A 26,295-nucleotide genomic window follows, 5' to 3' on the forward strand; every position below is an offset into this window, starting at 1 on the left:
TAATAAAACGGTAGCTTCCTCGCTTCGTTTCTCATTTGCTGTTCTTGCATGCACGTGTCTTTATCTTAAGTTCCCATGAAGATGGCAACGTGACATTGCCAAAATATTTTAAAGTATATATTAAAGTGTGATTTAATTTATATTCTAGTATACGCTGTCAATTCCTTAAGTATTCAATAATTATGCTAAACTAGGAAGAGCAGTGGTAAATGAAGGTGATGCAGAGATCCTGCAGGAAAACTTAGACTAGCAGCAAAGATAAATGGCTGCTAGTTTAATGTGGCCAAGTGTAAGGTGATGCACTTCAGGAAGCAATTGATAGAACTGAATTGCAGAAAACTGATGATGAGTCCAGGGACTTAGGAATGACTGTAGACAGGGAGTTGGAAGTTTTAGAGGGCATACTACCAAAACAGCACATTAGATTACGTGGTTGTTGAAGAATGCACTAACAAGCAGGGATAAAGAGTTACTGTTCCCCTGTATAAGGCTTTAAAAAGACCACATTTGGACTACTGCACATAGTTCTGGACTCCAAGATTCCATGGGGAATAAAGACTTGGTGGAGAGGATCTAGAAGCAACTGACAAAGATTGCGGCATGTCTGTGAAATACTTCCTATGAGAATAGATTGACAGTCTGTAGGCTTCAAAAATTAGCTGATGGACAAAAAAGAAAAAGGAGACATGATAAAAATATTTAAGTTATTAGAGGGATTTTATAGGATTGATACTGAGGACCTTTTTCATTACATGGTAAGATGGGAGAGAACAAGGGGTCACCAATGGAAGTTGTATCTGAGTGTTGTTAGCAAGGGTGTGAAGACTAGATTTTTTGCTTGCAGCTTTCTGAATGGGTGAAATAGTTGCCAAAGGCAGTTGTGGGTGCTTCATCAGCAAATCAGTTTAAGGAGAGGTATAATAGGTATTGTGTGAATAATGGATCTCTCAGATCATGGTCACATTCTGAATCGATACCTGTATAATAATAATAATTTCTCTCTTATTTTATATAAATTTATTTAGTTGACTTTACCATGCCAGCTTTGCTAATTCTATGTTAATTTCCATATTTAATTTTGCCACCTTCACTAAAATTATCTATTTAGGATGCAGTTGATATTTTCAAACTTCTTGCCTATTTCATTGTCTTTTTTATTGCTGATTTTCATACCAAATTTATTAGAACAGTTATTCAATTTAGTCAAGGAATCTTTCAGACTTGTACTGTATTTATTTAGAAGTATAACATCTGCATAAGGTAAAGAGACTGAGATTAACATTTCCAATTTTGACATCAGATTTAATAGTACTTTCCTTCATATTGGGGGATAGCGTGTACCTTTCTTATTGTCTTATACCTAATTTCACATCAAACCATCCTGTATATGTTCTCTTTTCCAAATCCAAAAACCTTAAATACAGATCCTCTTTATATAATATATATATATCCTTATGCTTTCTCAAGTATTTATCTTAAAAGTTATAATACATGTGAAATTACATTTTGTTTTAATCTTATACCCAAGCATAAGCAATCAAAGTTTGCGTGTGAAGTATCTTCATGACCAGGTTACTTGTATATGGAGACTGCTGATTTCATATTACTGTATCCCATACTACAATACACTTTCTTTTGAATGTGTATTACATTCAAAATGTGTATTATATACCACAGGTAGAGATGATATAGGTAGAGATGACCTTGCTAATGCTTCTGCCTGGTATCTCCACTTGGGCCTGGCTCCCACTGAAGAGAACTCAATAAAGGTCGAAACTAGTCTGGGTAGTGGCCCTTCCCTTAATGCATAACATTAGACATATCCGCAAGGAGATGTGTTTTGCATTATGGGAGATACTGCGATAGGAGTGATGTTATCTTGCTCCACCTTTGCAACTAGTTGCCTGGTGTTGTACTACCTTACCCCCAGTCCTGAAAATACTTTCAGGTGCAAACTTTTGTTTGCTCACACTTCGATAAAGGATTAAACTAAATTTATTATAGTCTAACCAAGTAAAAAATAAACTTTCAACATCTTTCTCTCTAAATCCAGAGTAATTTAATAAGAAGGTGGCACACTGTTTGGCAACTGCTATAGGAAGAGATGACCTTGCTAATGCTTCTGCCTGGTATCTCCTCTTTGGGCCTGGCTCCCACTGAAGAGACCTTAATAAAGGCCGAAACTAGTGTTATGCATTAAGGGAAGGGCCACTCTGGATAGTGGCCCTTCCCTTAATGCATAACATTATACATAGCTGCAAGGAGATGTTTTGCATTATGGGAAATACTGAGATAGAAGTGATGTAAGCTTGCTCCACCTTTGCAACGAGTTGCCCGGTATTGTACTACCTTATCCCAGTCCTGAAGATACTTTCAGGTGCAAACTTTGTTTGCTCACACTTGGATAAAGGATTAAACTAAATTTATTATAACCCAGTAAGAAAATTCCTCTGTAATTTGTACATCAATTTGTTTCCCTTTTTATAGATTATTTTATAGGTGTTACGAGTGTAAAAATCTGACATGATCATTTTACTTTATTGTGTTCATTTTTTTTAACATTATATATACTGAATGTAAATTTCATTAATGTAGAATTAATAAGGAATACATTTTATTATATGATAAGATAATCTAAAATGTATGTAATTTGTTTAGTAATGCAGTTATATGCTTAGTATTTCTGGAGCTGCCATGTGTTTAAGCAGTAGTGATATAAACACTTAAATGTAATCAAGTAGTACATTTGCTTACCGTATGTTGTAATCCTTAGGATTTCACATTGAAATAACATTGTATGTATATTATTGTTTATAGTACTCATCGTATGTCATATGCTACATATTACAATGTGCAAGTGCTGTAGCAATAGCAGCCATGTTGTCCCTAGAGTTTTGCTTTGAATCGTTAATAGACATTAGATGTTTTTAGAACAGCTGTTGTCATGGAACTTGAATGCTAGTAAGTAGACAAGGAAGGAAGGTGGAATAAACTGCCAAGTTAAGTTCTCTAATCTCAGCAAAGTTTTGTATTGTATCTTTAACTACTAAGGAGGAAATGTGAAGTTAATAATTGGAGGACATTATAATGTATCGGTCCTTTGTATGTGAGAATCAAGTGATATATGTTCCAAGGAGCAAGATGGAATCTGCAGTGAACTTCCTTTTATTGGAAGTGCATTTTGAACGGCTCAGTTAAATGTATTCCTACTGTATATCTAAATGTCTATCTGAGCGATTATTCTTCATGCTTGCTTCTTCAAAAATAAGGAAGGATTGCATTAAGGAAACTTGTTTACTGAAAGAAGACATGCAAGTATATTAGTGAGGCCTTTTAACTTATTGTATTCTGAAGAATTTAAGAGATGACACAGAATGAATGAGTAGAAACATCAGGATAGAGAAGTTGCATAAGAAGGTTTCATATAGTCAAATTAAACTATCGAACTTTTAGTTGAATGCCATGTTCAGTTTGTTTTGTGTATTAATGTATTTTCTCAGAAATGAATTTAATTGAAAGAATCAAATAGTGAGAGGGAATGTTTTCTCTGAGCTCACATAATCTAATTCTAGAATGGCCATGTAGGTATTTAATTAGAATTTAAGTATTAGATAGAATTACAATCAGTTGTAATTCTAGTACACAAGTAATTTAGTGAAACATGATCTCCCTGTAACAAACCCATGCTGATAACCACAGAGAATACTACTGTTATTAAACCATTTCTGTATTCTACTTGTTACCAATCTCTCCAGTATCTTCACCACAACTCCAGATATACAGATTGACCTATAATTTGAAGTTACAGTCTTTTATTTATTTCTTCTTATGGCAAAAGGAATACAAAACAGCTACAGGTCAATGTCCAGTCTGTAAAGCCAATCCAAGGCCTCATCTGTCACCTTGGATGTCTTGTAGGCCACCACTGTGAAATTGGTGCCTTGGGCAGTCGTTTATGTTCACGAAAGTAATCGTCTGAGCCACGGGAGAACAATCACAATAAGGGTGGTCTAACAGCCTCCATTTATGTAGTAGGTAGCCACATCTGCTCTTGTTAGTTCTGATCCTGTTGATAGATGACCAAATCTGCCTAGGAAGAGCAAAACCAGGCTGCAGAGCACAGGGATCTTCTACCAGGAAGCCATTTGTTGGAATATTGTTAGACCGGTATTCTCTCCATATGTCAAGTGTTGCTGGCAAAGCTACAACCTTATCACCACTTTTATGCAGTGGAAAAATTTTACCATCTTTCTACTTCCTTGGAACCAGTGCTGTTGCAGGACTTATTAAACAAGCATGCCAATGCTACTGCCAGTTCCATGGAACATTCCCTTATGATGCATTGTGATATGTCATCAACTCCTATTACCTCAATTATTTTCTCAAATATCTCCTCCTCACTTAAAATTAAGCCATCCTCTCCTATGTCCTCTACACTTAAGTTTCTCATGATTTGACCCTGATGAGGATGAAACACCCTTATAAATTGGTCACTGAATACCTCAAGCAGCAGTTACTATTCTATCATTTTCATCCACTAACATCATCTTACCATTATCATTCTTTCTTCTACTTGCCACATACCTTTGAAAAAAAAAAATAAAAACTGTAAGGCCTTTTCTTTGCCTGATTTGCTAATTTCTACTCGTACTGCACTTTTGTTATCCTTACTAAGAGTCACTTTCCTGGCTTGTTCTTTATTATTATTATTACAGGCTACTCCATGGAGTTCTTAGATTCATCAAGGGAGGCCCTAAACATCATGCCAAGCACTATTCGACATTTGCGCAGTATCTATCATACTTTTAACTCATTCGCCACTCTTCAAGCAAAACTAGATGTAACACCCTTGCTAACCACACCTTTGTTCAGTTTCCAAGGATGGCACCTAGTTCTCACACCCACCTGATGTGTTCTGAAAAATTTCCTCTGTATTAATCTTGTAAAAACTCTTCAGTAATTTGTATGTCTCAATCATATCACCCCTTTTGAACTTGTTAGGCAATTTCTGTAAAACATAAATCTTCAACCTGTTCTCATAAGATTCATTCCATAGACCTGCTGTCATCTTGGTCACTCACCTCTGGATACTCTCCACCTCTTCTTCATTGCCAAGAAATACAGATCTGGTCTCCATGCAGACTAGATCTGCGTGCAGCAGTCAAGATGGGATCATATCAAGGCTATAAAGAGGAATAATAGCCTGCTTGTCTCTTCTCATCAAAGCATTCTTCAATAACTAAGTAATCCAATGAACTGCTTTAGCCACTTTTTGCTATGTGTCTTCTAAACTTTAACTCTCTATCCAATAACACTCCCAAATCTTTTGCTTCATCAATTTTCTGGAGTACAGTTCCATCAATGTGGTATCAGCTGGTAATCTTTTCACCCTAAAATGTACAACCTTACACTTTGTCACATTAAACTGACATCCATTCTCCTTTGCCCAGGCTGCCAGTATCCAAATCATCTTGCAAAATTTTATTCTACCCAATTTTGCATCATCAGCAATTCCTCTCAGATCCTTTACTATTTCAATATATGTACAAATTTAAATAGTAGTGGCCCAAGAACAGAGCCCATGCCATGCCACTAGTCAGGCTTTCTTCTGAACTTGACTGTTGAGTAAACTACTCTCTGATATCTCTCCAACCATCCTCTTATTCAACTCACCCATCCTATATCCATCCCCATGGGCTGCAGTTTGATTAGAATTCCATGTATTATCCTGTCAAAGACCTTTGCAAAGTACAGCAGTATCACTGTAAACCCATTACCTTTATCCAACTCAGCTGTCACTGTATTATAAAATGTTAGTAAGTTACTGAGGAATAACCTACCCTTCACAAAACCATGTTGTCCCCTCCCCACAGTATCCCATTTCTGCATCCATTCCTGTATTTTACTCTTGACCAACTTGTCCGGTAACTCAACAACTCCCGATATGCTGATCAGTCAGTAATTTGCTATATCAGTCTTGGAACCTCCTTTATGCAATGGAACTATTTCCCCCTCTTTCCACCCCCTTTGGACTAACACAGAGCCATGACTTGAGATTGTTTATGGCAGAACATAAACAATGTTGTCAGCATTTTAGACGCCATTGTTTATGTTGAAGCAATGGCGTCAAAAGACATCGAGAGTTCCTTAGCACCTTCACATAAAATTCGAGCTGGTATACCATCTACTCCCATAGCTGTATTCATATTGCATCTCCATTTCATTTATCTCACTTCCCATATAAGTCTTTGCCTCTCTCGTTACTACAATGTCTCCACCTGGATGATATACTCTTGCAAAGTATTCATTTAGTAATTCTACTATTTTGACTGATTCACTTACCTCCCTACCATCAGCATTCATTAAAATCATTCTGCCATAAACATTATTTCTTTTACTTGCAAACTGTTTTGGGATTATCTTGGATGTGCACTGCTAATTTCCTTTCATACTCTGCTTTTGCCTTCTTCTGACCTGTGCTTTGTACTGCTCATGTGCCTGCTGGTCATCTTTCTCCTTGAATTCCCTTCGTTTTTTTTTTTTTTTTTTTTTTTTTTTTTTTTTTTTTTTTTTTTGTAGCTCCAGTTTAATGATGATATTCATCCATTTAACTTCCACTTGATTTACACTCTTCTGACTCTAGGAATGTAGTCTGTCATTACTCTCCACAAACTCCTTTACCATTTCCCATGCACTATCGACATCCAGCTCTTGCAGTTTCACATATCATGGTACCGATCCAAGCAATCTCCTAAGCTTCTCATACCCACCACCAGCCCTGTAATTCCACATATACCTCCCTCTTAACTGAAAATTCCACACATTTAGCCACCTTCCAGGTCGAGGCTAAGATCACTCTCACCAGTTGGCGGCGACGTGGTCATATTGGTTATGGACAATTTCTCAGATGCAATTAATAGATCTAGAACTCTCAAACCAATGGTATCTCTTAGTAACTGCATAAATTCCATTTCCTTTTTCCCATGTATCCTCTCCTACTTCCAGTTTATTCCCATAGTTGAAATCCCCATAATAATTACCTGCCCTCTGCTCGTCGATCTTATTTGCTGATGCATACTATCCTCCTAGTCTATAGAAGCATCCAACTGTATATTTTGTTCTGCTGACCTCTATCTCACACCAGATAACCTCAAATGTGCTATTTTCACTGGCCTACAGTGAACTTCTACACTCTTTGGTTGCAGTTAATTAACTATCATCAGTAACACTCCTCCCTCATTCATTTCTCTCTATCTTCCTTGAACACACTATACCCTTCACATTCTATCCTACTAACTGTATCATCTTCTGTCATCCATGTCTTACTAATTCCAATAACTGTTGGCCAGGATGAACTAACCATGCCCCCCCCCCCCCACTCACACATTCTGAATGCTTCTGGCATTAGTGTACATTAACTGAAAATCCTCCTTAGGCAGCCACTATCTTCTTGATGCTTTATATTAAATATTCCATTCTGGTTTGTTACCAGCGGTCCTAACTTAGGCATTTTATGCACATTCAATTTATACTTTTCATGTAACTGATTATTACCATTATTCATCTTGTACTGCCTCCAGAGCTCCTTCCTCCAGATTTCATGCTTAAGTCCCTCATTGATCCATTTTACGCCTACCTTATTCAGCCTTTTAACATTCGTAATATCGCACATTGATGCTGTTACATATTTCTTTGTCTGCTCCAAGCAGCATTATTTTCTTACCACTCAACTCTTCATTCATGCTATAGCTCCAAGCTGTCTCCTAAACTTGCCATTATTACCTACCTTGTACTTCCATATACAGTCATCCCTCGACTTACGTCTGGGTTCTGTTCCATTCGGCAGGACACAAGTCGAGTCGGACATAAGTCGATACATTAAATCAACAGAGTTTATACAGGTTAGGGATTTAACTGTAATAAGTATATTGTCATTTTAATTAGTGTTTGGAGTGGGAAACATGACCTTGAACTTGGTGAAGATCCCCACTATGATATGTATAAGACGGATGACCTGGAGCATTATTCAGAATTGTAAAATTTTAAATTCTACATTTTCTTTCACACAATAGTTTTTTATTTCACTCGCATAACAGTTGACTAAAGCATCCTCAAACAATTTTTGAGTCATCCACGACTTCTTATTGCTTCGATAATGAACTGGGAGTATGCTTCCTAATGTTTTTGAAGATTCGTGGATTCTCACTGTGCTATATCACAAATGGTTTCAGTTTATATCCAGCCACATTACCTCCCTAACAGAAGAATCGTAATATGATCTTTAAGAGCTTTGAAACCAGACATAGATTTTATCTTTTTGTGGATGAATGTCCGCTCGGGCATTTTTTTCCAAAACAAGGGCATCTCATCCATATTAAATATTTGCTGTGGCAAATAATTTTCCTCCGTAATAACTTTATCCAATTTTTCCACAAACTCCTTGGCAGCATTCTCAGCACTTGCAGATTGACATACATTTTCACATTATGTAGCGCTAAACGCTGTTTGAATCTCATGAACCAACAGGAAGAAGCGTTGAATTCATAGTCATAATTGGGTTCTGCTTTCTCCCTCAACATGTTGCAGAGGCTTAGTGCCTTAGCGGTTATGGTCACAGTGCTAAGGGGGTATGCACTTTTGGTTCAGGTCCTCTATTCATGATGCAAGTAGCATTTCCATATCACTCATAGGACCTTGTCATTGCTTCGTCACTATCGTCGATTTAATGGAAGCAGATCCTTTCACAGCCTCTGCGATTTTATCCTTATTTTTCAAAATGGTTGTTCACTGTAGAATGAGACCATCCGAAGTCATGTGCGATCACATTGACAGGTTTACCAGCTTCATGTTGCTTTATAACTTGCAACTTCATTTCAAGATCAATTGCTCATCTCTTTTCCTGTGATTCTTCACTAGGTTTTTTGATCATGCATGTAGGGGCCATGTTGCACAAAACATCGCGAAAGATTTAATGATAAATGTACAAATAACCCATTTCTCAAACACAAAATCAACAGAGGAACTGTTGAAGACACGTGCCAACTGCCAAGGGAGGTTTGGCACTGCAAACGTTGTTGCCATTGTGCATGCTTTACCTTACGCTCTCTTGCGTCTTGTTCAAAGGTATAGCCGAAAATGTTATTTATTCCCTTATGGGATCACGAATGTATCTTCGAATGGACATAAGTCGAGGGATGACTGTATATCATTTCCTCACAGAAGTATGTATATGGCTAGCCACAACGCAGGTGATCACTTCAGGATCACTCTCATAAACTGGAGGAAAGTGTGAAACCCTACTCTATTACATCCTCTGATGAAATGATCTGATCTAAAACTTGTGATCCTTGCGTGCTCTCCTTTACAGGCTGCCTGAGATAGTTTAATCTCAAGAACTCAAATTCATTGTCCTTATTTCCAAATGCTATCTCTTCATTCCAATCTATGCTGCCATAATTAAAATTGTCCATAATAATTACCTTTTCTTTGTTCACTGATCCAAGTTGTTTATACATTTCTTCATCACCACTCTCCATATTCCCTGGCCTATAGCAACATCCAACCAAATGTCTTCCTGTCAATCTCAACCTCACACCACACTGCCTCATAACCATTGCCACCATTTCCCTCTTTCATGTCTACCTTGTAGACATAATTCTCCTGCTGTCATCAGCAGCACTCCCCCCCCCCCCCCCTTCTTGTCCTTTTATCTTCATGAAAAACATTGTACCCATCCTTTATGTATTCCTTAGGATAGCATCTTCATTCAACCATGGTTCACTTACTCCAACGATTTTGGGATGAATAAACTCAGTCAGTGAAACCATTTCATCTCTCTGATGAAATGATACTTCTGGCATTTATAAATAAACACGGCAGTTTAGGTTATAGACCTAAACTATAACCTAAAAGTTTAAGTCTATAACCTAAACTTTTAAGTCTATAACCTAAAATTCCAAGCCACTTGTTGGTTGTGGTTTCCCCACCATACCTGCCCTTAACCCAATCGCCTTTATCACTGCTTACCACATATATCCACTCAGTCTCATCTTTCCCATTCACATCCCAACCTATTTCATTTCTGTGCTGATCATCACCGTATATACATTCACTACCACTTCCAAAATCCACACTCCCTATGCCATGTCTCCCTGTCCACCTGTTCCTCTCTCTTGCATTCCCATTATCTCTTCATTTCTCAGACTATTACTGTTTCCATTATCAAGCACTTCTGTCTCTTCAATACCACTCTCCTGATCTTTCACTTCATCTCTTATTCTGATCTCTTGCCTGCATCAGACACTTCACTGTTGCTATCTAGCAATAGTTTCTCCAGTGCACTCACTCCAAAGCCATTCAAATGCAGTCTGTCACATCTGTACAATTCCTTTCTTCACTCAAATACATGCCACATATCCACAAACTGTATTCCCCTCTCACACACCTCCACTAGCATACCATTGATTCTGGCAACACGCTGACAACCTTTCTCACTGTTGTTATATTTGGACTTTGAAAAATGACGTATGAAAGGTGGAAAAAAAAAATACTATTTGAAATTCTTAAAATAAATTAGTTAAAATGATTAAGAAGTGCCCTCTAACTCTTGCAAGTTGTAAAAGAAATGTCTGTATTCTATTTGGTTATAAGTTAAAAGAAATTTGTCCCTTTAATAGACTTCACCACAGAGAGAATCTCCACTATCAATTGTACCCAAAAAGAATTCTGTACAGAAAAAAAGACATTATCGTTCCCATGGAGCAGATGATTCAGATAGTACTTCAGAAGATGAATCCCCAGTAAGGAAAGCATTAGAAGGAAAATCGCGAAATATGAGAAAGGTCTGTATTTAATTTAAATGAAATATTTTTAAAATTTGTTTCAACTGATTTTGTATAGGAAAATAAACATGTCTTATGTTTAAAAAAAAAAAAGAAAAAACAAGTGCTTAGAAAGTATTGTATTAGCAGTATTTAGTCAACTACTTGACTGACATTATTTTATTAGTGCTATTGTTCTCACTATTACAGCAGAACACCACTACTGATTAAGATTGAGTTATTTTATAGGCTACATATTGCTCTTTATACATTCCATTTATCTCTATATAACTGTAGCATTTTGAAAAGATTTTGGCACTTTGTTTTTTTATCATGAAATTTAACAGAATTGAGGAATATAACAAGATCCTTGTTATATTCCACAATTTCTGAACTCTGTTATAAAATAAAAATCTGATCTTGATAATCTCTATTTGGTCTGAACCCAGCTTGTTCTTCTCCAAGTTTCTCTTCCATCATTTTTCTTACCCTCTTAAGTATGCTTTCATAAATCCTAACTGCAATGCTATGAGAGAAATTCCTCTGTAATTCTCATATTCAATTTTATTTTTATTTTTATACTTGGAAACTTTGAGAGGTCTACTCTACCCATCTAATGTAGCCATTGGAAAACTTTTATACCTCACGTTTCTGGTTGATTATCAGCTACTCCAGCTGCCTTTCCACATTTTACATTTCTCATGGCCTTTACTACCTCAAGTATTGATGCATATTCCTCTTTATTTGCATTCTTTTTCAATATTTTCTATCATTATTCTTTGCTGCTTGTTTACTCCTGATAATCTAGAATATCTCTAGTTTGTTTTCATGTCATCTTTATCATATCTGATTCCTTTTACTGTACTCTTCCTCCATTTCTAAGCTTTTTCATAGCTTCCAGAACATATGCAATCCTCCTGATATTTATATTCTGTATTCTTACTGAGGTCTTCCCATATTTTTTGTTTAGCTACTTTACATTTTTCTCTGTATTTTTTGGTATCTGCTGACTTGTTAGTAATTTTTCATATGCCTCATTTCCAGGAATGCTTCTTTAACTACTTCTTGAATGCATCATGGAGTTAAATCATTTTATTCATTTTTTATTCTGTATGCATATAAAAAGTGCACTTAGCTGGCTGGATGGATTTTTTTAAAAGTTGTTATTCATACGAGGATTTGTTTTAAATATTTGTAGTGGCAAAACTAGGCAAAAGGATTTAAAGTACCACAGAAATGTGTTACAGTAAATAAAATCTATGAACACATCTAGATTTTGTTATAATAAATGAAATCACTATATGGGAATGCTATTCTGAAATCCATATTTTAATGATTATCTCAGATTATTTCTGTGCCTTTTTTTGGAGATATCACTTTTTTTATGGAGGGCCAGTTGAGGAATATCTCATCAGAATTGGCTTACTGATGAAATTTTTAGAGGTGTCTATGGCATTTTACTTTCTCAGCTTCTATAATTTTGGTCTTATTGTGCCAAAATTCTCAGACCTTAAATAATATAAGAAATAACTAGCTTCTATATTATTTGCTACCCTGAATTTCTATAGCATATATGGTGAAACCTTCCTTTGAAAAGACCCAGGGTTCTCTTTCCATTGTAGCATGAAAGGAATGTTTGTGAAGATTTGACAACCAAATGCAAGTTAGCCAGTTTTGTATTGATTTTGCAGTTTCTTTTTTTATCTTGCAAAAATAATGCACTTTACAGATCACTTGATTTGCATTCCTAATGGCTTTAGTGTAATCTTGAACATATTTGTGATACTAATGCATAATAGGTTACAACTTTTCATTGGTGGGATTCACAGAAATAAATCAAAGCAACTGACTGGTCAAATAAATACAATACAATAACCATATAGCCAAAACTTCAGTTACTGGTGGTCCTCGAATGGATTAGCATGTTAAATGACTTCTGGAATAGCAGAATTTTAACATATATACGCACACATGGTACTGATATTCTATAGATCTCATGACCTGAAAGTGTGAGAGTCAGATTAATTAAAAATAATAATAATAATAATGAAAAGAGGTTCATATTCACAGAACAAATTTTCTTCTTTATTTTTTCTTTCTGTTACTGTCATTTGGAATGAACACTTTTTAGGTATTTCCTGCAGTCCTCAAATCTGTGGTTAACCAGTTCCTTCTCTCATCTCAACTTTCTATCAACAGTACTAATGTATTGTAAGTTTAACTTCTCATCTATGAATAACCATAAAAAAATTAAATTAAATTAAAACCTCCTCTTCTTCATTTTAAAATTGCTTTATTATACAGAACTGCCACTATAGCAAATTCATTGTGACCACATTAATAATTCATCATAGTAAATTTTCTTTAGCATTATGCCTATGGGATTTTGGTGAGGGCTTTTCTTTGTTATAGTGGTGGTTGATGTAAGAGTTGATTATATATATTTTTTGCTTTATTGAAATTATCCTTCTATAATCCATTACTGAAGGGTACTTCACATTTCCAATCCTAACTAAAAAAATGAACTGTATATTTTTTCCCTTCACAATTTTTTTTAAAAGTTCTTTAACAAAACCAGGTTTAGTTAGGTGTGACTGTCTTGTTTATTTATGCCTTAAGCTGACTTATACTTCAGTTAAATCTCATCATTTCATGTTAAATTTGAGAAATTAAGCTAACCATCTGATAATTATCAATTCCATTTATGAAAAGCTAACTTATATCACATTTAGTACCATGAGTAAATCAGATAATCCAGAATATTATAATTTAATTATCCCCACCTCAGTTTTTCACTTTCAATACCAAAACACATCCTTTGAGCTATTATCTTCAGCTGAATCCATCAATCTAGATATACTCTCTGATCAAAAATATCTGGATACTCTTTTTCGTAGTGGATATGACTATGTACATCACAACTGTGGTTCATATAGGTATAAAAAAAGCACATGGTCTTGCAGTCTTCATAGACAAATATTAACACTAAAATGGACCATACCAAAGAGCCCAGTGACTTTTGACATGGCATTAAACTTGCAGCAACTCATTTCAGGAGATTTCTACCCTACTTCAGATGTCCTGATCAACCGTAAGGGATGTTAGTGTGAAGTGGAAATGTCCAGAAGCAACAAATTGCACTATTGTCTGGTATGTCATATATAAAATCATAGAGTGGGACTGTGATTTTTTATAATAGCACCACACCTGTTTATCAGCAGCTGAAGAATATGAATTTGCACAGCTGCACTCAAACCTTACCTCAGTAAGGCGAATGGCAAGCATAAGGTGGAATGGCATAAAGCTGTGTCAGTTGCTTTCTCTAAAGCCTCAAAAAATTCCACCTTCTACCTTAATAGAAGAACCTTCTGTGGGATCATAGGCACAAATGTCTCATTGTCCAGTTTCCCATTCTGATATTTGCCCAGATCACTCTACTTGAAATTGCCTGCCATTCTAGAAGATTAGCCTTATATTTAGTGTTGAATACTATGGCTATTTGTTCTTTTCCTTGATTGCCATTGCCTGAATATAACATTTTGTAATTATTGCTCAGGAAGATCTCACCAGTTTTTGTCTTTTTTGTTTCAATCACCCCTATTATGTCGATCTGGTACTTATCCAATTCCTCAGCTAGCTCCATTTCTTTGCCATTCAGGCTTCTTATGCTTATAGTACTGATCTTGAACTCTGGTGACGAGTTGGGGTGTGCTTTTGGATTTGTTCCAGTAGCTGACTTTTCATTGTTTGCCCTGGTTCCCTGGTGAAAACAATGGGGCCTTGTTTAACTGGGCTACGCCCCAGCCGGAATAAAATTCTGTTATGTTGTACCATCATTTTATATTGTGGTTTAAGCCAATAAGAATACAATTTGGTCAGCTAAATCCCAAATTGCCAGCACATCCTCCTCGTTCATTCAGTATTCAGGTATATACCTAACAGGGCGCAACACGAGAAGGTGAGGATTGGACATTAGGGCAGTCCTGGTTGGTTCTCCGCATTCCTTTAAAGGCTATATTATACAGCTTTGACCCTTAAGCACTCCTCATGAAGTTACTTTGTTACTAATTTGCAAACTTCATTTTCTTGCACTTGGATAAAGGACAGAACTAAGAATATATAATTTCTTGGTGTCTTTAACTTATTGTTAATCTTTGCAAAGAGGCTGTGCTAATTTGATTGTATGTGTTGTGTACGTACTTGATGTATCCTTATATGTATTGTACTATTTTTGCACTGAGTGTTAAGTAAATATATCAAAGTTCAGTTCGAGTGGTACAATGACTTTTAACTTCATTCCTTTTTAAAATCCATATTTCATAAGACTAAATAAAACTATATACATGGTAAATATAATTAAATTAATAATTACAAAATTATTTAAATTAATGCTTTCTAAACAACAACAACAACAAAAAAAACCTACTTAGTTATCTTCAGTGGATAAATTCATTCAGTCCCTGGCTCATTTTATTTATAGCTTGTTTTATGTGTAGTTACTCAGTTTACTATTATACTGAACATTGTTTTTCATAACAAATTTCTACAAAACAACAAATGTCTATTAGAGGCAGTTCTTTATCAGACCCTTTTTCAAAATATGAAACCTATTAAGTTCCATAGAACTGTGCAGTATTTGCTTATTTAGCATATATTTTCCCATTCATCCTTATTGTTTCACCTGAGTATAAATATTCTTACATCAGGCAATATAATTGCAAGCTGCACAAATCACCAATTCTTTACCAGACAAAAATAGTTTCTTTTACTATATAAATAGTGTATCAAAGCAGTCTCTCTTCATTAATGCCACTTTAGAGTTTCAGATTTCTCTAATTCCATCCTTTTTTTCCCAAGGAAATAATTCATATCACTGGTATGAATAATTACTGTTCATTTGGAATCCTCTGATAATGAATTTCGATTATTAAATTTTTCAACAACTTCCTAAAAACAAGTTCTCTGGTCTGCATTCTCAAACTTCCATTCTCTCTCTTTTTTTGTTTTCTCTCATTACCTATGATACCGAGCACACTCTCTGTGAGCTGTTAGTTGTCCATAAATCTCTACGAGCAGGTGCATTTGTTCAAAGTAAGCGGCAAGCAAGAAATTAGTAATGGCTGATTGTTTTTATTGTTAGTGAAAAGGGAATGTAAAAAAAATTTCCCTATTATACTTCATGATCATCATCCTCAAGGGGTGTACAGGATATGACAGTACTACACGAAAAAATTACATCATTACTAACTTCCTATCTACAATTTTCCTCCAAATCAGTCTGTTACTTGTCAAGACTCCAACATTATCAGATCTTATATTTCTATTGTCTAAGGCACTTTGTACCGTATCAATCCACCTATATCTTGGTCTTCCTCTGGGTCGTTTTCCTGCCAACCCGGCAGAGAACACTTGTTTTGCTAATCTTTCCTCTCCCATTCTATTTAAATGACCATACCACCTCAGATTAGCTCTGCTAACGCATTCCTGGATGCTGACAATGTCAAGTTCTTTCCTAATATCCTTATTTTTAATATGATATTGCCATTGATGCCATTTGTTCACGCCTCTAATCTTTCTCAGGACTCGCATATCTGCGGTCTCTAGTCTTTGTTCAAGTGTTTTACTTCTGACCCAGCTCTCAGATCCATAAGTTAAAACTGGTTTGAACGCTGTCTTGTATACAGCTAATTTAGTGTTCCGACTAATTTCTCTCTTATTCCATATGAATTTATTCAATTGACTTCCCACCATACCAACTTTACTGATTCTGTTGTCTATTTCTATATTTAATTTACCATCTTCAGTAAAAATTGTGCCTAAGTAGCCGAAATGTTTTACTTGTTCCACAGGTTCTCCATTCACAACACAGTTGACATTTTCAGTGATTCTGCCTATTTTCATTGTCTTTGTCTTTTTATTGCTGATCTTCATACCACATCTGTTACAACAGCTATTCAATTTAGTCAGAGAATCTTGCAGACTTGTAGCGGATTTATTTAGAAGTATAACATCATCCGCATAAAGCAAAGAGCTGACATTAACATCTCCAATTTTGATATCAGGTTTAATACCACATTCCTTCATAATGTGATCCATATAGATAATGAATAACAGAGGGGATAATGTACATCCTTGTCTCACACCAGATTTAAAATTAAACCATCTTCCTATACTTCCTTCAATTCTAACTGCAGACTTACAACTCAAATAAAGACTAAGTATTGCTTGATATAATGCCCCATTGACACCATATAACTGCAGCGTATTGAATAGCTTCTCTCTTGGCACCTTGTCATATGCCTTTTCCAAATCGACAAAACTTAAATACAGATCTTTGTTATATTCCCATGCTTTCTCGACTATTTGTCGTAAAGTGAAGATCTGATCCTGACAGCCTCTATTTGGCCTGAATCCAGCTTCTTCTTCACCAAGCTTTTCTTCCACAATTCTTCTCAGCCGTTTCTCAAGTATACTTGCATAGATCTTGCCAGGAACACTCAGTAGGGAAATACCTCTGTAATTTTCACATTTAGTTTTATTTCCCTTTTTATATATGGGTACTATGAGAGCTCTACTCCAATCATCGGGAATTCGTCTCTTTGTCCAGGCTTTCTGAACTATGCAGTGCAGCCACTGTAAGACTTTTATACCACCATACTTCAGCATTTCTGGTCGAATATCATCTACTCCTGCTGCCTTTCCACATTTCAAGCCTTTGATGGCTTTTTCTACTTCAAGTATGGATATGTATTCCTGACTGCATGTCTGGTCAGTGTTTTTTATCACTGTGCTGTCATCACTACTTGTTTCATTTAGCAGTTTTTCAAAGTAATTACTCCATACTTCAAGGATATCTTTTTCTCCTGTTTTCATGTCACCTTTATCATCTCTAATTCCTTTTACAGCACTCTTTTCTTCATTCCTAAGCTTCTTCAACAACCTCCAGAATATTTTGCCACCTTCTTGATATTTATTTTCTATATTCTTGCCAAAGTCCTCCCATGACTTTTGTTTAGCTAGTTTTACACACTGTTTAGCTTTCTTACATTTTTCTCTGTATTCTGTAAGAGTAAAAGCTGACTTATTTGCCAGGAACTTTTGATATGCTTTCTTCTTTTCCTTCACTGCCTCTTTAACTTCCTGTGTCCACCATGGAGTTCTGATTTTTTTATCCTTGCACACAACCTCTCCACATGCCTCTCTGGTTTTCTTCAGAGTTTGCCACTGAATCTCCAAGGTTTGATTCCTGTTCTCAAACTCTTTCATTTTTTCTTCAATAATCTGTGTGTATTTTAGTCTACAGTTCAAATTTGAGAGCTGCTCAACTTTTATTCGCTTTAAAACTTTCTTACATGTTATTCTTTTCAATATGAAATTGAATTTTATCCTGCTCAAGACTAAATAGTGATCACTTCCAATTTCAAATCCTCTGTACACTCTGGTGTCCTGCACCAGGGAGAAAACATCACTCTCAACAATAACATAGTCAATGAGACTTTTCTTATTCCTAGCCTCTTCTCTCCATGTGAATTTGTGCACATTTTTATGTTGGAACATGGTGTTAGTAATAACCAGTCCATGTCCTGAGCAGAAATCGAACAGATATTTGCCATTATTATTAGCTTTGCTGTTTTCTCCAAATTTTCCCAAAATATTTTTGTATGTCTCACAATCATTTTCTACTCTGCTATTTAGATCCCCAACAAGGACCAACTTTTCCTTTTTCATTGTGTCAGTTGCTTTTTCTAAAGCCTTAAAAATATTCCTCCACTTCTACCTTAGAACCTTCTGTGGGACCATAGGCACAAATAAGTCTCATTGTCCAGTTCCCCATTCTCATATTTGCCCACATTACCCTACTTGAGACTGACTGCCATTCAAGAAGATTAGCCTCGTATTTTGTGTTGAATACTATGGTTACTCCTTCTTTTCCTTGATTGTCATTGCCTGAATATAACATTTTGTATTTATTGCTCCTCAGAAAGATCTCGCCAGTTTTGGTCTATTATACTCCTATTATACTTCATTGCTTTAATTTGCTCTCTTTCTCACTCACCAGAATGCTGATAACCACTGTGACATCTTGGATTTGTCTCTGAAGCTTGATTTTCTAAATGCTCAAATGGCAAGATAGTCTTCTTGTATGCTTAGTGTAGTGTACATAATTCAAACTGGGATCCCTTCTCTAACTCCACTCATAAAGCAGCAATATCAAAGTATTTGCTCTTTGTAATGATCTAATAAAAATTACCCATTTACTTGCCATATTTCTAGATAATCCATACCACTTTTCCAATACTATGCAATTTTTGTTCACCAGCTCTTTCAGATATAATTGTAAGAGCCAACTTTCCTCATGACCTAGACTTTTTCTGCACACCATTCTTCATTCAGTCAGTCTTGGGTCTTTTGATATCACACTAATACCAAATTGGTTTTCCTCTTTTTTTCCCATTTCTGATTGAAACACCTGCTCTTACTCAAAAAGTGAAATAATTCTTTCTTAAATGAAGACACCCCATCTCCAACCTTTGGTTTTCAAAGAAGTTTACTAAGGTACAAGAAAATTCATTCAGTATATTCATTCAACATTTTACACACTGAATCCTGCAGTCATTTAATGGCAACTTTGAGAAAGCCAAATATTGAAAACTTGCCTCCTGTTAAAAATTATCAAGGTTTATCTCCCATTCTTACTTTTTTTCAAATCCATATATGATATCATTGCAGCTTTACTGATAAGCCGATGTCATGTTCCTCCTCTAACTCTTATGTAGATCACCATGACAAATTTCCTACCCTATTCCAAAAATAGCTCACTACATGTCTCTTCTGGTCTTTACCAGAAAGACATTGGACGAAGCCTTCATAGTTCAAATGCTGAAACAAGTTTTCTAGTCTTAATGCCTCCACCCCCCAACTGGTGACCTGAAATTAATGTCATTCTAGATCGTGTTGACGGTCTTTTATATTCATCTGGCATCTACCAGATGAGTCTAAAAAGGTCAATAAAAGTATAAAAGCCAGCTACCAAACTGTTGACTTGGTTATTTCAAATAATAAAATTGTCATCAACATCCAGTTCACTTAACAAGGAATTCTTTTTATTTGTATTTTATCTCGTCCACACTGTGTTGCTGAGGGATGACCACATTCTTTTTGAGGCACTTTAACAATCCCATTTTGACCTTTTGTTTATGATCATTGTCTTCATGTAGCCATTTGTTATTGAATTAAAGTAGTTATTTTCAATTTTTGTGGGTATTTATTTCACATCACTTATCATACTGTTTATTTTAATCCTTTTACTATCTCTGTAAAGAGATTTTGTTTTAAACCAAGTGTTAAGTAATTAGACAAGAGTTCATTCCGATTGGTACAATGACTTTTTTAACTCTATTTCTTTTAGAATCTGGAAAATTATTGACTCGAGTACCAAATAAAAATATATATACATTTAATGAAACTGAAACATTATATGCATTTAAATAAAATTATATAAATAATTACAAAATTAATTGGATCCAAGGCCTTTTAAAATAAGTCTACACTTTAGATATATCTTTATCTTAAAAGAGTGTAATTATTCACTCTCTGACCCAAGGCCTTCTAAAATAAATCTACACTTTAGATATCTGCTTATCTTAAAAGAGTGCAATCAATCACTCTCTGACTCTCTATAACTGGTTTGTTTAACATATACTAAACCATGTCTGCCAGACTAAACACTGTTTACACAACAACAAAATGTCCACCAGAGTCAGTTTTCTTGTTAGGTCCTTTCCTGAAAACATTTTCGATCGGATCTTTTTTTTTTTTTTTTTTTTTTTTAATTCCTTATTTAGAATGCGATTTTTTTCAACCATTCCTCTTCTTTCACTGGAATTACCTCTCGCAGTTCAATTTGATGCATAAATAGCTCATTTTTGTACCAGAGAAAGAAGTTTCTTCTACTACTACATAAAGAACATATCTAAGCAGAGCCCTTCGTATTAAGCTACTTCACAGTTTCAGATTTACTAATTCCGTTGCCTTTTCCAGTAGAAATAATAAATAGATCCGATATCCTTAAGACAGAAGACAAAACTTTTCACTCAGCGTTTTCCTGATCATTGAATTAGAATGCCAACTCCAAATATCTTCTTTTATTTATTAAACATTTACTAACAGTCTCAACTCTTCCAGTTTAAAGATTCACAGTGCGCTATGATTCCTTTTCGGAATCATCTATTAATATTTTCCCAACTATCACGTTTCTTAAAACTTCCTAAGAACAAAATTATCTGGTTGCTGTTTTCAAAATTCCATTTTCTCTCTCTCTCTCTCTCTACCCCTTTTCCTCCGTCCCCTGGTACCAAACACTCTGTCAACTGTCAATTACCCATCAAACTCCTCAGTGAGCATGTGCACTCCATGTAAATGGCAAGTAAGAAGTTACATATAATGGCTGACAAGTTGTCTCGTTAGTGACAAAGAGAATGTCTGTAGCAAACACAAAAAATATCTCAACACTTAACAGTTTTAAATTACAATAAAAAAAGATTGAAAGTAGCACAACTACCTGAATCGGTTAGTACGTCAAAATTTCAGACAATAATAATATCAATAATGGGCACATTGTGAGTGCCGATATGCATGTTATGAAACCAGAACTAATAATATACTAACATAGTGAACTAATTGTAATGTATTCTCTAAGAGCACAAAAGTTCCTGCCAAATAAGAGAGCTTGTGCTCTTAGAGAATACAAAGATAATTTTATAGAAAATAAATATCAAGAAGGTGGTAAGATATTCTGGAAATTGTTGAAAAAGCTCAGAAATGGAGGAAAGGGTGCTGTAAAAGGAATTAGGAATGATAAAAGTGACATGAAAACACTGAAGAAAAAGATATCCTTGATGTATGGAGTAATTACTTCGAAAAAATTGTTGAATGAAACAATCAGTGACAGCACAGTTGTAAAACAGACTCAACAGTCATACATTCAGGAATACATGTCCATATTTGAAGTATGAAAAGCCCAAAATGTGGAAAGGCAGCTGGAGTAGATGATATTTGACCAGAAATGCTCAAGTATGGAGGTATAAAAGTCTTACAGTGGCTGCACTACATAATTCAGATGGCCTGGACAGAGAGACGAATTCCAGATGATTGGAGTAGAGCTCTCAAAGTTAAAAAGGGAAATAAAACTGAATGTGAGAATTACAGAGCTGTTTCACTATTGAGTGTTCTTGGTAAGATTTATGCAACTATACTTGAGAAACAGTTGAGAAGGATTGTGGAAAGGAAGCTTGGTGAAGAACAAGCTGAATTCAGGCTAAATAGACGCTGTCAGGATCAGATTTTCACTTTACGACAAATAGTTGAGAAATCATAGGAATATACCAAAGATCTGTATTTAAGTTTTGTAGGTCTGGAAAAAGCATATGACAAGGTGCCAAGAGAGAAGCTATTCGAAGATCTACAGTTGTATGGTGTCAATGAGGCATTATATAAAGCAATACTTAGTCTTTATTTCAGTTGTAAGTCAGCAGTTGCAGTTAAGGAAGATGGTTTAATGTTAAATCTGGTGTCGGACAACGATGTACATGTCCTCTGTTATTCATTATCTATATGGATTACATTATGAAGGAAAGTGGTATTAAATCTGATATCAAAATTGGAGATGTTAATATCAGCTCTTTGTTTTATGCGGATGATGTTATACTTCTAAATAAATCCTCTACAAGGTTCCATGACCAAATTGAATAACTGTTGTAATAAATATGGTATGTAGGTCAGCAATGACAAGGCAATGAAAATAGGCAGAAGCATTAAAAATATCAACTGCATTGTGAATGGAGAACCTACAAAAGAAGTAAAACATTTCAGCTACTTAGGCACAATTTTTAGTTAAGATTGTAAATTAAATATGGAATAGACAACAGGATCAACAAAGCTGGTATGGTAGGAAATCAACTGAATAAATTTATATGGAATAAGAGAGAAAGTAGTCGGAACACTAAATTAGCGTATGCAAGACAGTGTTCAAACCAATTTTAAGTTATGGATCCGAGAGCTGGTTAGAAATAAAACACTTGACCAAAGACTAGAGAGTACTGAGAAAGATTAGGGGCATGAATAGATGGTATCAATAGCAATATCATTAAAAACGAGGATATTAGGAAAGAACTTGACATTGTTAGCATCTAGGAATGTGTTAGCAGAGCTAATCTCAGGTGGTATGTTCACTTAAACAGAATGGGAGAGGAAAGATTAGCAAAACAAGTGTTCTCTGCCAGGTTGGCACGAAAAAGACCCAGAGGAAGACCAAGATATGGATTGATATGGTAAAAGGTGCTTTAGAAGACAGAAATGTGATATCTGATAATGTTGGAGTCTTGACAGGTAACAGATTGATTTAGGGCAAAATTGTAGATGGGAAGTGTTAGTAATAATGTAAGTTTTTCATGTAGTACTATCATATTCTGTACACCCCTTTAGGAGAGATGTCAGGAATTTGATGATGATGTTTTCACCAAATATTCACAGAAAATTCAAAGAAGCTCCCAAAATGTTTATATACTCTCACACACTAGGAAATTATTTTATACCAAGTCTGGTCCTTTTTCGTGATAATTCTCAACCACTTGGATCTCAGTTAAGATATGATATTATTGTTTAGCCTTTAGGCATAGCAATAATTCTTGAACACTTTTTTATTATGCATTTATTGTTAAATCATTTAACCATTGGTTCCTTTACTCAAATCTTGAATTTTGTAAATTCTCTTTTAGGAAAGTTTTTGATATCTTATTACTTTATTGTAATTCTTTTTCTGAAGTATACTATAAAATATACAAAACTAGTTGTGATTTTACACTAAGAAAGCAGTTTTATCTGAAGTCATAATATTATCTACACACTGGAAATTACCTCAATTTTTTTCAAATCTACAAAAATAACAAATGTAAAGATACTTGATTTCTTATGAGCTAACATAAAGACCATCTCCTAAACATTAATAGTAACACTCTTTCTCTGGTAATAATGCTTTGATATTGATGTTTAATAGAGAGAAAACATCTGAAATTAATATTTAACTAAATTTACTTAGTTAAATAGATAAACCAATATTTTGTTTATCACGAAGGCATCCTCATGGACACAATGAAATACTAAGCATGCAAGTGCAGGAAGCACAACAGCCAGAAACACACATTTCCACAATTCTGTCTGATGCCCTCTATGATCACAGCGGGAAATCTTGCTGATGGTCTTATATGTTCTCCCAGATGTTTTGCAGTCTGGCGCAGCTGAATTTGTTTAGGTTTGGACAATTTTGTATTTCTATTGCAGATTTCAGGAACAGATTCTCTGCTAAGTATAGAAAAACTGTGGAAATTAATATAGAAATATGAATAAAGATGACAAATTAAATTTAGAAATAGATAATAGAATAAGCAAATTTTTTATGATTGGGAACCAACTAAGTAAATGTATATAGAATTAGAGAGAAATTTGAATACCCAAGACTATTTAAATTGATTTGAACTTATGAATCAGAGTGTTGGTTTAGGAATAAAATGTGGAAGGATTCAGTCATGTACTTCCCTGGCTGTATGCATCTGCATTATCTTCAGATTTTGCTGCTGGTCTCCAAGGTTTGTATTTGTTTTCAAGCTTTTTCTTGAATTTACATTTCACTACTGAAAGCTGCTTGACTTTTGATTCTTTTTAAAATTTTATTTTTCTTTTCTCATGAATTTCACTAACTCCTTTCGACCCAAGTTTGTCTGCACGTGTGTCTTCTCTGACATACCTTGCCAGAGAGCACCCAACCCAGAATCACTCAACATTGACTTTCTTTGGTTGAAATCTTTCTTACTCATCTACTCAAATTCATTTGCTGTTTCTATCGCTCCTGTAATGTCACCAACTTAAACATTGATTTTCTCCAGTCCTATTTCCCTAACAGCAAAACCATCCTAGGAGATTTCAGTGTCCACAACACCAGCTGGCTTTACTCTTCCAGTTGTCCAGACCTAGCAGACAGAAATGCTGAAACATTTGCCATCACTAACAACCTTACACAAATTGTTCACATGCCAACCACAATACCAGATAACCCTAATCACCCCCCAAACACCCTAGATCTCTTCCTCATCAATGACCCTTCCAAATACACGGTGAATGTAATAAGTCCCCTGGGTAATTCCGACCACAATCTAGTGCTCATCTCCTCCTCCATGCAACAATGCTTTCACAGCCACTTTCATACAGGAGTAATTGGGCATTATAAGAGTGCCAAGTGAGACAGACTCTGTGACTTCTGTGCCTCATTCCCATGGTTTGACTATTGCTTCCCGCCTTCTAACCCAAATATATATACCAAACATATCACCAAAGTAATCCTTACTGGCATGGAAACATACATTCCTCGCACTACTCTGAACTGTCATCCCCTAACTCTAAGCCCTGGTTCTTCAAAAGATGTGCGAAGGCTGTACAAATAAAAAATCAAGCATACCACAACTGGCTTACATCAAGAACTCCATCCTTGTTAGTGGTTATATTCAAGGCTGAAATAGCTGCAAGAAAACCATCAATGCTTCCCAGAACAAAGTTTGAAAGAGCAAAAAGCAGAAAACTTGCAACCTGTCCAAATGACAGCTGAGCCTTTTGGTCTCTTGCCAAATCAACTGGTCATAACTTTTGCCCAGCACTATTCCCACTCCTATCATATCCAGATGGTTCTATTGCATCATCTCACAGAAAAAGACAATCTCCTGACTTCACACTGTGCCTCCAATGCATGCATGACATACCATTGTAAATGTTCTCCAACCATTCCAGATGCCCAATATGCAGTGTGTCTCCAATATCCTTTTGCCAGAAAGAGATCCGAAAAATATTATCCAAATTTGACAGTCTTTTGGCACTGATGACATTCCTTCAATTGTCCTAAAGGTTTGTGCACCAGCACTGACTTCTATCCCATGTCATCTTTATATACTCTCTTACTCCACTGTTATCTATCCCACTGTCTGGAAATTCGCCTATGTTCAACCCATTCCTAAGAAGGATGAAAAATCACTGCTATCAAACTACAGACCTATCTCAGCTCATTCCAGTCTAAAGTAATGGAGTGAACCATCAATTCCCAACTCCTACACTACCTTGAAGGCACGACCATGAGTATGGATTGCATCGCCAATAAACTTCTGTAGTTGGATTGCAGCTTTCTGTCTGAACTCAGACTATGTGGTGACGGTGGATGATTCCTTATCTTCTCACCAAATTTCTTCCTTCTGTATATCAATTACCTACTTCAGTTGACCTCCCACCCAATATGCAATTTTGCAGATAACAACAAAACTACATTCTACACAAATTACCTCGACCTACAACCACCACTGCCCTCAATTCTGATTTCCAAGCCATCCTCAAATGGGGTTCAGATAACCTCATCAATTTCGGTGCTAGCAAAATCCAG

The 26,295-nt window shown here is 35.5% G+C and overlaps 1 protein-coding gene across 3 annotated transcripts in view; it reads left to right on the forward strand.

Annotated features, from left to right (window-relative positions):
• Positions 1 to 26,295, forward strand: part of LOC150096016 (uncharacterized) — a 381,411-nt gene that overhangs the window by 245,904 nt on the left and 109,212 nt on the right. For all 3 annotated transcript variants that reach the window (XM_090409077.1, XM_090409078.1, XM_090409079.1), the window contains one exon: positions 10,677 to 10,841. In XM_090409077.1, the coding sequence (XP_090265203.1) occupies positions 10,677 to 10,841 (165 nt within the window). The remainder of the gene's footprint in view (positions 1 to 10,676; positions 10,842 to 26,295) is intronic.

The sequence above is a fragment of the Typopeltis vanoorti genome, chromosome 19, assembly GCF_054136105.1.
Source record: "Typopeltis vanoorti isolate ZY-2024b chromosome 19, IOZ_Tvanoo_1.0, whole genome shotgun sequence".
In the NCBI taxonomy this organism is placed as follows: domain Eukaryota; kingdom Metazoa; phylum Arthropoda; class Arachnida; order Uropygi; family Thelyphonidae; genus Typopeltis; species Typopeltis vanoorti.